Source organism: Eretmochelys imbricata, chromosome 6 (assembly GCF_965152235.1).
Source record: "Eretmochelys imbricata isolate rEreImb1 chromosome 6, rEreImb1.hap1, whole genome shotgun sequence".
NCBI classification, from domain to species: domain Eukaryota; kingdom Metazoa; phylum Chordata; order Testudines; family Cheloniidae; genus Eretmochelys; species Eretmochelys imbricata.
Window position 1 is genome coordinate 35,486,725 of NC_135577.1, and position 13,711 is coordinate 35,500,435.

The 13,711-nt window shown below is 36.9% G+C and overlaps 1 protein-coding gene across 1 annotated transcript in view; it reads right to left on the bottom strand.

Annotated features, from left to right (window-relative positions):
• The window catches only part of SBF2 (SET binding factor 2), a 553,147-nt gene that overhangs the window by 207,635 nt on the left and 331,801 nt on the right, over positions 1-13,711 (bottom strand). The window contains exons 7-13 of the mRNA XM_077818401.1: positions 12,552-12,684; positions 11,135-11,243; positions 9,360-9,473; positions 5,465-5,542; positions 3,160-3,273; positions 2,356-2,484; positions 1,303-1,401 (exon numbers count right to left, since the gene is read on the bottom strand). Of these exons, the coding sequence (XP_077674527.1) occupies positions 1,303-1,401; positions 2,356-2,484; positions 3,160-3,273; positions 5,465-5,542; positions 9,360-9,473; positions 11,135-11,243; positions 12,552-12,684 (776 nt within the window). The remainder of the gene's footprint in view (positions 1-1,302; positions 1,402-2,355; positions 2,485-3,159; positions 3,274-5,464; positions 5,543-9,359; positions 9,474-11,134; positions 11,244-12,551; positions 12,685-13,711) is intronic.

A 13,711-nucleotide genomic window follows, 5' to 3' on the forward strand; every position in this document is an offset into this window, starting at 1 on the left:
GCAATTTGAAAATTGTGCTAGCCCACACAGGAAGGAAGTCTGGGGCGCAGGCAGCAGAAATATGGGCTTAAAAAAAAAATCTACCTGGCTTCTGCTTTGAATCCCACAATTTACAGCAAGAACAGTCCAATGATGCACACTGCTCAACCATGAAACAAAGGATCAAGGGATATCCCCCCGACAACACTACTCCCTCAGCTGACAGTAAACCACTGCTCTATGTTCACACAATGCGAATTGAAAACGGAACAAGTATCCTGTGCGCACGCTATTGATGTGACTTGTGTGCTGAGAGTTACCAAACCAAAGCCTACTGAAGTCACAGATTGCAGAGTTTTGGGATAACCTCTGGATGTTAATCTCACTTTAACTGGCAATTTCCTTGATCCTTAGAGATTACAGGTTGAAAGGAAATTCACTTGAAAAAAACCTTTAATTTTAAGTTACTGTGTTTGAATTTCCATGTTTAAGAGAAAGTGTAAAAGTGGAAAGTAATTCTGGGAAGGGGGATGCAAAGGAGATGGGAGCAGAAGATGCTGGTTGTAAAAAACATGCTGGAGGCAGGAAAGACAGCAGAAGCTGTCAGGTAGTGGGTGGTTTGGAGGATCACAGGCTAAGCCAGAAACACTGGTGGTTAATGGAGAAGGGGATATGGATAGTCTTGGGTGGGAGGGCATAGGATATACCGGACCAGCCAAAAGCATGGGTTGTTAGGGCAGCAGCATGGAGATGAAGTAAGGATTAGTCAGTATAATGGAGGCAGGAGGCAATAGAGGATGATGTCCTGAAAAACATACAATGTGCATGGGACAGCTTTGGGTGGGGGTGGGAGTGAGAAATGGAGTAGACAAGACTTGGTGGATGGATGCAAATTGGGAAGCAGGGCTCCCCCAGGGAAGCATGCACAGGGAAGACAGAGTTTGTGCTGAATGGGGGGCACTGGGTTTCAGGAGCATAGAGTTGTTGGGAGGCAGTGAGTTGGTGGGAGATGTGGAGAGGCTATACTAGAGGTAACAAAGAAACCTTAAAAGCATTAAGTAATACACGTTAACTAAGAAGAGCACCGGCTAGAGTGCACCGGCTGAAGGAAAGTTAACAATAATATTGAACTACTTCAACATGTGTTGTAAATTGCTGGAGTATAATACAATTTAACGTTTCAAAGGTTTTAGCCAAAATACAAAGATGACCACCACGAAGAGTCATTAGTTTCAGTTGTTCAGGCTATAAACCATGTTAGTTTAGTAAAGAATTACTGAAGCATTCTATAGTACAGTACATACATGGATACAATAAACTTACATTTTTGAACAGCTGTTCTGCAAGCTCTCTGACGTGCTTCATCATTTTTGGTGGGTTACCTTCCTCAGCTTTAATTCTTTCCACTTCGAAAGCTACCAACTTAAAAAAAATATCAGAATGTTTAAAAATCAACTGAAAATAACGTTGCTAATACACAAAATACATAATATTCATCTTAAACGGAAAGGTGTACAGAAAATTGTACATTCAAAAATCTCTTATGCTTCTGGGAAGCAGTACACCATTTCCTAGGTGAATTATAAGGAGTATTCACTTTTCTCTGAAGCTTTAGGCATAGGGCAAATCACAGCTCCAGAGGCAAGATACCAGACTTGATGGAGTTTAAGACCGCTCTGGTGCAGTAAACCTGTGTTCCTGTTCATTTAACATCTATAATGTTCCTGTGTTCATTTAACATCTATAATACAGCATGCTGTGTTTCTGAACCTTCCACATAAAAGTAATACAGAGCTATATCAGTATTGTATAAAACATTCAAGTTTAAACAGCACAGCAAGTTTGAATGAAAAATTTACTGTGTTTGGTCTTTTTAGGCAAGAATTTAAAAACTGCAGCTCTAGCAGTGGGAACGTTGACGATTCCATTGTACGTTGTACAAGAGAAGATGTTTGCCTCAGTTTCCTTTGTCAAGTGTGTATTTAATTTATTAACATTTGTCAAAAGTTTTACTTCTGCAAGATATTTCTAAAAATATAATTGAATTATTCAAAATAATTCTGTACTAGCAGGTATTATCAGTATACAGAGTTCCAAATGGGACCATAAAGAAATTAGGCCACAACCCTACAATGACTTACACGCATGGTTAACTTTAGGTAAGTGACTTCATGTGTATCCTCATTTATGCATCAGCCCTTAAAAGATCATATGCTGCTAGATAATTTATAAAATATGTTTTTAGTAATCATATTTATTTGAATATATTAAGATTCAGAAGTTTCTCAATTACCATTTTTCTACATACAGAAGCGTCTTATCTATATTTTAACTGTCTTTTGAATATAACATAATTATACAGAACAGAATTTTTACCTCATCAAAGAGATCACAGGATCTGTAGGGAGGACCTCGCTCAGATACAAAACCAGCAAATGCCATTCCACTGAGAATTTTGGTGAGAAAGTCATTCTCAATCAAGCCTCGCTGGCCCAAAAAGGCCGCCTGCAGCGAATGTAAAGAGAGATTGGTCACTGTATAATTGAAAAGTTATGGAAACGAATAGAAAATTTAATCAACTCCAGGTATATTAATAGCTTAAACCTTCTTCTGCTTATAATATGTGCAAAGTGTTTTAAGAGACAATAGCTGTAAACTTTCTTTGTTGAATAAAATAAAAGGTATTGGAACTGGAACATTCTCTCCCCTTCTCTCTCACACACACACTTTTAAAAATCATTCAAAAATCTGTTTTCTTTGAGCAATAAAACTTCTGGGAGGCAAAATACAAAATAAGTCTAGTACACATTAAGTTGATTCTTTTAACTATAGGTAAACATTTCTTAAAATCCATTAATTACTTCCAAAATTGTTTTTTTTTTTTTACTTTAAATATTAACATGCAGTCTTTGCTACGGATTTCATCTTAAACAAATCTGTTTGTAAATGCAACAGTAAATGGGCCTGTTAAACTGTATTGTATAGTACCACCTCAGTAATATCAGAATGATATGATTTTATCATATCATATATAAAGAAACTTTTGTATGTCAGGTACACAATTAAATTCCAAGATTGTGTATTTGAAGCAGGTTCAGAAAGCAAGTATATGAGACTGATACGAATTCAAATCATATGTGAAATATTCACTAAATACAGACAACCTTTTTTCTCTTTTACCTTGTGAAAATGTATAACTGGCTCAGCATGAATTCTGATCAGCTGAAGGCATGACCTGTATCCTTGGAAAAGCTGTGCGAACAATCTAAGGAAAATTGCCCGTACTTCTTTATCCTGAAATGATGATTAAATATGGTGTAAAACACTTTTCTTCTATAACTTCCTCCTACCTCCCTACCCCCCTGCAAGTATTAAACTATGTCACAAACATTTGTAAAACAGAATAATCTGTTTTCTCAGACAATATCCAAAACAGTACAGCAGGGTAGCAGCCCAATTGTAGAGTGACTATGTATACACGTGTGTGTTACTTAGCTATTTAGTTTGAGCATTATGCTCATCACTACCAATCCCTTCTGTCACTTTAGATTAGTACATTTTACCTCAGCTAAGACCAGACTCTCAGTACAATCACTCTTCTTGCAGCCAACCTGCAGGTTGCTCTGGGACTTCAATTTTACAATAAGTCTCAAACGCACTTTAAATATGACCTTTGATTTGAAAAATACAAGCACAAATGAATTCCAGGCCACAGTGAATCAAATTATTAAGCTATGACATCAAGATTTAATCTTTCAATAGATTACTTTGGAAGCAGACTTTTATGTTTCACTAAAGATTCTATAAAGAACAACTATTTTTTAGATGATGGCCCTGAATTTCATTAAGAATGTGTTCAGTGTTGTTCTCTCCGCTTACAAATTAATTTAGGATTCAATAAAAGCTACTCTTATTGGCAGATACACTATTTATTTCAGGGCCAGACTGCTCACCACAGTTAGCACCAAATAGTTTATAGTGACTTGTACAAAGTCATATACACAGGTGTCCACCACAAAACATTTATTGGTCTGTTTCTCTTATGTTAGACACAAATTATACAGGATTGAAAGCATCAATATTGTAATATGCACTACACCAATTTAAGACAACCCACAGAAGGTGAAATCCTGGCTTCAATGTTCAATGGAGCTAGGATTTCACCTTGACTTCAGGGCTGAAAAATGGATCTTTTAAGGTGAAACAAGAAATATAAAAAACCAGGAAAAATACTGCAGCATTTGAGTGAAGTTATGCTATTTTTATCTTTAATAAAGAGTTCCATTTTATGTCTTAGATAGCATTACATACTCCTCCCTCCAAGTTTATGTTCACCAGAGCACAATGCAACGTTAAGAAGCTAGAATTCTCTTTGTAGTGTATAAATATACCATGCATATGCACAAACATAAAATATACTCTTAGTTTTCTTTTTTATTATAAAATTAATGAGTCCCATCTCTATTTCTCATATAGTCAGACCATTGCCGTAGCTGCTAGGTAAAATATGGCATCATTTTTTTTTTTTTTTAGACACAGAATGGCTTTCTTAAAGAGTTGAGCTGACAATGTTTTCCAAATAAAATTCTCTTTTATTCACTGTTCTAATCAGGTTTTTGTCTTGTAGTAATGGCTTCCTGAGATGGTGGTATCAAATTTCATAAGTGAATGCAAGTATGTTGATTTCCAGGTTTACACCACCTTTTTAAGTCCGTCACTGGAAGCTTGCATTCTGGAGCACTCTCAGCCTCTTACTTCGCTCTTCTCCTCTATATTTAGTTCTCATTCACTTCCAACAGCATTGATTCTTCCTCTTCTTTCTTTGTTTTTTTTTATTTGTGAACTACTGGTCTTAGGAAATCTTAGTGATGCATAGTAATTTCTGGTTTGGCTCTCTCTCACTGGTTTTACACAGTCTCCAGCTCAAGCTTCCAAACCTGTGGCGAGTAGTTTATGGGGCTGTACATTGCCCTCTCATGAACACCCCTCCCCCCATCACCTTAAATCCTGTGGAATTTAAGTTTTCATTAAAAAAAATTCTAGCCTACAAAGTAACTACGTAACTGACAACTAGCCATTCTTTGCAGGTTTAACAAAATTTCAAGTAGGGGGAAAATACTCTTTACCTCCCAAGTCTACATTTAAAGAGCTCTAGTCTAGTTCAATAATAGCAATAATAATACTTTGCACTTCTATAGTACCCTTTACCTTGGCAACATTGATTTAGCACATTTCTCTTTCAACATACCGAACTAATGGAAAATAATAAATCTGTAGATTACTTTCTAACTTGTACTTCATGTCATTTCTGTTTAAGAAAAGTGAATACTTATAGTATTTTCTTGCTAAAGAACTTGTTCTTCCTCACATATATTGTAGGAGAATAGAGAAAAGTAAATACAGAAATCTAGCTTCTTAAAAGAAGCTAATTCTAAAAACTTAATGTTTTTCTATTTATTACAAAGTCAGAAATAACGTGTCTTACCAGCATTTTTGAGTGTGATAAAGCCATTCGTGGTGGAGGGAATGCATAATCTGCCGTTTCCAAATCAGGGTGTAAAACCTGTAACATATTTTTTAATTAATGAAAATAATTATTAAAAAGTGAGTACAATTGTTAACTTTTTTCCTGGTCTTATTTATTTTTTGTTAATACTTCAATTGATGGAATGTGGGGAACGTTTGCAATAGATTTTAGTAGGTGTTGAATGTCAGGGTTGTCATCTTAAATGTCATAAGCAGCATTGTTAAAGTTCATGTTATCACTATTATTTCTAACTTGTTTTAATTTGCAACTCCTGTATTGCAAAGGCTTATAGCTGCACAACATAAATATCTCTGGGATGAAATTTTTGAAAAAATTCTAAACCCATAAAGTAAGTTTTTGGAGTACAATGTAGCAAGGAAAATGTTTCAGGTTTTTTGCTTATTTTGCCTTTTTAACGGTAAGTCTTGATTTTGCTGTTCCTTTGTGTACAGCATTCTCTTTCATAGAATTCAACAGGAATCTTATACAAACACTTGCTGGTAGGGCCAGAACAGAACTGAATGTACGTTCATTAAATTACTTTTGCACTTCTGTATCCAGAAAATGGACTGCATTTTCAGTGAGATTTGTTAGGTCATTAATCAATAAATTATTTTTTATCAGTAACAACAACAATTACTTGCACTCCTGGAACATCTTTTGTCCAACCATCTCAAAGCATTTAGTAAACATTAAGTAAGATTCCAAAGCCCTTGTGAAGTAGGTAAGAATTATTACCCAGATTTTACATTTGTGTTAGCTGATCCAGAGAAGGTTAAGATATTTGCCTAAGGTCACACAGGGAGTCAGTGGCAGTCAAGAAAATAACTCAATTCTTCTGAATCTATATCTCATGGTGTAAGCAATAAATAAATTGACTCTCTACTGCAGAGTACAGTCCAGATTTTCAAATGTGACTAGTGATCTTGGGTGCTCAAACTGACACACAATAAAGGGGCGTGATTTTCATACAATGCTGAGCACCTGCTCTCTGAAAATCAGGCCCTTCCAGGATGTTTTGAGTTAAGAGCTCCATAACCAAAGCAACCAATATCATTAGTTATTTGAAAATCTTGGCCTATATGCTTACTCTGTTTAAAAGTATTGAGAATGAAGCTGTTCCTTAGCCCTGGTAACTCCTCAGTTTAAATTGTGGTGCTAAGCCACTACATTTAAAAAAAAAAATCTACTGTCACACACACAATCTGTAACTCCATCCAATTTTCTTTCATTTGTTTTCCTTTCTTCTTAGGGTTAAAACTTTTGCCTGAACCACACAGCAAAGCATGCATATGAAATGATCACGGATGAGCTCCAGTGTGGTCAACCCTATAAAAGAGAAGAGGATGGAAAGATGGAAGGAATGAGGAAAGAAAAGTGAAATAATCCAACCATTACAAAAGCTGTGTCAGGAAATCAGTCACCATATGAGGTTGGCCCTATTGGTCAGACCAGAAATGTTTGAAACCGTATTTTTCAGTTTTTGATAACGTTGGATAAAGGCAGTTCCTTTGATGACAGGAAGCTTGTGGTGATTCCTCAATGTGGAATGATAATCAAGCATATAAAAAAATATTTACTGAAAAACTGTAGCTGGTCAGCTATTCTTTTACAATTATTTTGCCAGGCATCATGGTAATTTAAAATTAAAATGGATTCTTGGAATTGTGCATTCAATTGAAAAGCCGCCAAGGTAAATCATAATAAAGCAGCTGAATTTTCAGTAATAATTATTAAAGCAAAATATTAAAACTGAGATGTATTTCCAAATGTATTATTAGGGAGAAAAAGGTCACTCTCCCCTTCTCAAATGTTAAGAAGTTACATGCCATAAATGAATGAAGTCTTATGATATGTGATAAGTGGAATCAGTTACAAATCAAGAAAGATAATAGTTCTTTTAAAAAGAGTTTTGTTAACAGAGTATTATGTGCAATTCTAGGCATAGGAAGGTGAACGCTCTTTTTAGAAAAATGCCTGAGAGAAGGGCAACAAGGCTAATTTAATGCCTGACCCTGCATCCACTGAAGTCAACAGCAGAGCTCCCTTTGATTTCAGCAGCGCAGGATCAAGTACTTAGGGACAACAAGCAAAGAGTTCCTTATAAGGAAAGGCTTAATGAACTGAACATGATGGGTTCAACTTAACCCTTGCATAAGCTTCAATGGCTTCAACAGAGGTGAGCCCAATTACACCAAGATAGGTTTGTAAGTAAATAAACTAGGGAAATGCAATCTAGATGGAACTACTATAAGGTGGGATCATAACCGGTTGGAAAATTGTTCCCAGAGAGTAGTTATCAGTGGTTCACAGTCATGTTGGAAGGGCATAACCAGTGGGATCCCGCAGGGATCAGTTCTGAGTCTGGTTCTGTTCAATATCTTCATCAATGATTTGGATAATGGCATAGAGCAGTGGTGGGCAATCTGCAGCCCGTCAGGGTAACCTACTGGCAGGCCACCAGACAGTTTGTTTACATTTGCACGGCCGCCCACAGCTACCAGTGGCTGCAGTTCGCTGTTCCTGGCCAATGAGAGCTGCGGGAATGGCAAACCGCGGCCACTGGGAGCTGCTGGCAGCCGTGCAAATGTAAACAAACTGTCTGGCAGCTCACCAGTGGATTACCCTGATGGGCTGCAGGTTGACCCCCAATGGCATAGAGAGTACACTTAAAGTTTGTGGATGATACCAAGCTGGGAGGGACTGCAAGTGTTTTGGAGGATAGGATTATAATTCAAAATGATCTGGACGAACTATAGAAATGGCCTGAAGCAAATAGGATGAAATTCAATACAAAGAAATGCAAAGTACTCCATTTAGGAAAGAACCATCAGTTGCACACATCCAAAATTGGAAATGACTGCCTAGGAAGGAGTACTTCGGAAAGGGATATGGAGGTCATAGTGGACCACAAGCTAAATATGAGTCAACAGTGTAACGCTGTTGCAAAAAAAAGCAAACATCATTCTGGAATGTATTAGCAGGAGTGTTGTAAGCAACACACGAGAATTAATTCTTCTACTCTACTCTGCACTGATTAGGCCTCAACTGGAGTACTGTGTCCAGTTCTGGGCGCCACATTTCAGGAAAGATGTGGACAACTGGAAGAAAGTCCAGAGAAGAGCAACAAAAATGATTTAAAGGTCTAGAAAACATGACTTATGAGGGAAGATTGAAAACATTGGGTTTGTTTAGTCTGGAGAAGAGAAGACTGAGAGGGACATAACAGTTTTCAAGTACGTAAAAGGTTGTTACAAGAAGAAGGGAGAAAAATTGTTCTTCTTTACTCTGAGGATTGGACAAGAATCAATGGGCTTAAATTGCAGCTAGGGAGGTTTAGGTTGGACATTAGGAAAAACTTCCTAATTGTCAGGGTGGTTAAGCACTGGAATACATTGCTCAGGGAGGTTGTAGAATCTCCATAATTGGAGATTTTTAAGAGCAGGTTAGACAAACACCTGTCAGGGATGGTCTATATAATAATTGTCCTGCCATGAATGCAGGGGACTGGACTAAATCACCTCTGTAGGTCCCTTCCAGTCCTATGATTCTAAATCTGAGAAGACATTTAAGTGAAAAATATACAAACCTCCAATATCATATCTGGGTATACCTGCATATAATAAAAAATGCTTGCCAAAGAGTAGACTGAGGGACCTTTAGGGCCCAGTGTAATCTCCATCTTTTAAATTCTAAGTATATTTGGTATTCACAAACAATGTTAAGGAGTTAATTCATCTTGCTTTTAAATCTTCATAAGTCATTTTCAAAATGTTTCATAATATTCAATGATTTTATTTCTTTTTACATTTTTAAAAAGAGCTGGACAAGCTGATCAGGAAATGAGACTTACTAAAGAAAGAGCTGTTTGAGTTTGATGTAGCAGTGGCTCTGGGAGCTGAGATAGATGAATACATTCAGGAATTTTAATTGTGCCTCCATCCAAGTCTGCTATAATTACATCCAACTGAAAAAGAAAAACAAATACTTTATATATAGTATGTTCTGTGATGCACATAGTTAAAACACCAAACGGGCATTCAGATTTTACATATTATTTAGCCTAAAATTTGTGAAGATAATATTACTTCACAATTCTATAGTGCCATTAATGAAGGAACTTGGGCACAAATAATGTTAATGAATGTAACCTCAAAACACCTATGTGAATCAGAGAGAGAGAGGGGACAAACTTTCAAGAGTGGCCTCTAGTTCTGGGTGCCTTAGTTTTTGGGTCTCCAACTTGAGATAGCTTATGACTGAATTTCAGAAGTGCTGAGCAACCACAACTGCAAAAATGGAGAACCCCCAAAATCAAAGGATACCTTGGCAAATGTTGGTCTATTTGAATTGCTCAAGGTCGCAACAGAAGTCTGAAGCAGAGCTGGAAATATATCCCTGTCTTGACTTCACATCCTGCATCTTAATCTCAAAAATATTCTTCTGAGTTTTTCCCTCCCTCACCCTATTTCCCTCTGACAGCTTGTATTGGTATTTGTAGAAGAACTGACAACAGGTTCAATTAATTGGTGTGTGAGGGTTTTTCTTTGTTTTTGCCTATTACTGATTGTCCTGCTTTATCTACTGGTACTTTTATTCCTGGGGGAATTCTGTGTCACTGAGCATGTGCAGAATCCATGACTCCTGCAGATTTCTTTGCTTCCCAGCAGAAAAATGACTTCTGACGGGGAAGCAAAGGGAAGCTGCAAAAGCGGACATGCATCCCTGTCTGCACTGTTTGGGTGCCTGGAGCAGCCACTAGAGACATAAATCACCACCGGGTCAGGAGGGCTGGGCAGTCATGTGTTTGAGAGAGACACTCTGTCCCCTCTCAATCGTTATTGTGGCACACTCGGTGTGGAAGGGCAGGGCTTTGGGGGTGTTTCTGGGGAGGTAGGAGTGTCTCCTCAGGCAGAGCAGAATGTAGCAGCTTAGTGAATTGTTCCCATTGTTCTTAGTGAATTCCCCAGGAATACAAAACAGGTCTAAAAATTTTAAGGCTCTTTACATTGCCAAAGTCATGTAAAGGAGCACTATTGTAATGGACAGTGTGACCTTATAAATGCTTATGGTGCTTTAGTGATTAGAATTGGTCTACATTTTTGGACTGAAAAAATCTCCTATCAAAATGTGCTCCATGAATTGTTTGCTACTGACCTTTCTGGACATTGTCAGTAGCCAATATAAAGTGTGAGTTTGAGTCCCCAGCCCTCACTTACTTTTCAGTTGCCTATGATGTAACACTGATCATATGGCTGCATATATTTGTTGACTAATAACTAGCAGTAAAGGGTCAATATTAGTTACATTACTATTAGACGGAGGAGGCTTGGGGGAATTCCTCCAGTGCTTCCTACTCCCATTCTTCATCCATTGTATTGTAGTTTAAATAAATTACCAAAATAATTTAAACCAGCTCAATTATCTTTATTTTTTAACAAATAAATATATAGAATTCTAAAATACTGTGCAAAATTTTTTTTATTTTTTGGCGCAGAATTCCCCAAGGAGTTTACTTTGTATGGCTATGAATAGCTTAAACTAATAATGCTCGAAACACAAAAAATTCTCTACACAAATATCACATTTGTCACCATGACTGTACATAATCTTTTTAGGCATACTTACAAGCTCATGAATGTCAGCACAAAAGATGGAATGTACACCAATAATGAAAGGCGTCGGTGAACTGAGAACTTCTAGCAGCTGTGCAGGTAGAATTGGAATATAGGGATAGCTGTGAAGAGATTTAATAAAAAGTTATGCTTTTTGTCTGCCCCATTAGATGAAGTCTTTCCTCACCTTTCTGCCACCTATTATAACTACTTCATAATTTGTCAATTAAAATTCTGGGGCATTCAGTACATCAATTATAAAGTACCACACTCAAAGTTATGAGGACATTCTGGCATGAAAATATAAAGTAGTACATCAAAACCCCAGCCATTATCACAAGGGGCTTGTAATTCCTTTATAAAAATCTATCACAAATAAATAAACTGTTTCTGAATATGCATGTAAACTAAGAAGAAAAGACAAAAAAGAATATTCATAGTAATCTGTCTATCTAGGTTCGTATATGGTGCCCACTGATATGATAAATGTGTACAAAGAGATTATTATTGCACTAGAGACATTAGATCTGTTATGGAGTGCACACTAAGTTTTAACAATATAGTATGTTTGAAGTAAAGCATGAAGTACAATATATAATGCTAATTACTACTTTTGTATAGTGTCACACAACAACGAAATTCCCAAATGTAGAGCTTTGTGATGCAGACAATGTTTACTTAGGACTAAAATGAGAATACTACACTGCAATTGGAGGTGGGTCTGCAGCTCAGGTAGGCATACTAGCACTATCTTCGATCTACCTAACCTACCTAAAAATAGCAGTGAAGACATGGTGGCACAGACCCCGGCATGGGCTAGCTATGCGAGTACGTTCTTGAGGGTTCCCAGTGGGCTTGTACAGCTTGTATTGCTGCACCTTCACTGCTACTTTTAGCCATGCTACATAGATTAAAGATAGCAAGGGTATCCCTACCCCAACTGTAATGGCACCGCTGACTGTTGCCCTAAGAGGCTGATACACTAGCTTTTGACCTAAAAAAATGGGTTCAAATGTGGCTTTTTTCACAAGGAATTAGCTTGTTGGTTGCATTGTAGTCCATAGCGGACATTTGTACACCTTACAAAACTATCGTACAAACTGCTACAAGTGTCAGCCTCTGCTCGTGGATCATGACTGCATTAGAAAAAGAGATTTATAATCAGCTAGTATTGCTGGCAATACACAGTATTTTTGTTAAATTACATACAATTTACATTGAAATAGACTAAATGAGATTCTGATAGATGAAGTACACAAACCGTAAGACCAAATGTCTGATCCTGAAAGCCTTTCCTCATGTGGTAATCCTTACTCATGAAAATAGTCCATTAACTTCAATGGCACATCTTGCATGAGTAAGGAAAACTTGTATAAATACAGGTTTTCAACATCAACTCCAAAGTGTCAAAGTTGTCTAACAAAACTCACCTATATTTGAGAGGAAACATTAAGGACTCCAGTGCTCTACAGGCATCACTGAGCCTCTGAAAACTTGCAGAATGAAAGAGAACCTTATTTTCTGTAAGGACCGCACAGAACAAGCTCAGAACATTTTGGATTCCTTAAAAAAAAAAGTGTGTTTTACTAATTATGAACCCATAGCCAAAACAGAACAAAGAATAAAAATGAAAAATTATTAAGAATTCTTGGAGTCACTGGAGGAAAATTTGTAATAAGTATGCAAATGCCTTATCCTGTGATTTTTCTGCATTTTCTTTGACCGTCAGTTTTGATTTCTATTTTTCAAGTTGGTATAACACCCACTGAATATTTTCCAGTAGTTCAAATATTTTCTATTACACCTCCTTTTCTATCCCATTTCCAAGGATTTTCTCCTCTGAAAACAATCCTAACACTGCTCAACAATGACCTCAAATGGTAGAATGCAAAGGTAAACATGAATCTATAGCCCATTATTGGTGGTTGATCCAGGCTCAACTTCTGAACCTTTATGTAATATCTCTGAAAGTATTGCTGATCATGGACAAAGAGTTCATGAGGTTTGTCTAGTAAACACATTCATACTTTTATCTGTAAAAGTGTTTTCTGTGAGTCACTAGGTTAAACAAAGGCCAGTAAAACCTACACACTACATGTGATTGGAAGGAGTTAAAGAGGAGCTAACTGTCTAAACAAGCCCTGCAAGACTGAGGACAAGACACATGAATCAGATTAAACTGGTTTTGGTAAGATGGTATAATGAATAACCCGTTGCGTAAGTTACAAAGTAATGCACTCCTGGTGAAGACCAAAAAAAATGCATTTCCTTTATAGCAAAACGAGTCCCATCCTCTTAAACAGATGTGTCTTTAAGATATTCTAGAAATAAAGAAATTTCTTGAGAAATGCTGGAATTTATAAAATTTCCTGAGGACACAGACTGTGTTGTCACTAAAAGGGCTTGCATCACCTACGTAGGGTTTCTTGTTACCTTCCTAATAAAGATGGGGGGTTGTTTACAGGCAATTTTCTGTAGTGATCTTCTAAAACGGTATAGTTTTGCCTAACTACATTTTATTTAACACTTCTTAAAATAAGTTTATATTTTCTGTATTGCCAGTAAAATTTGTTTCTCTTTAAAAAACTGG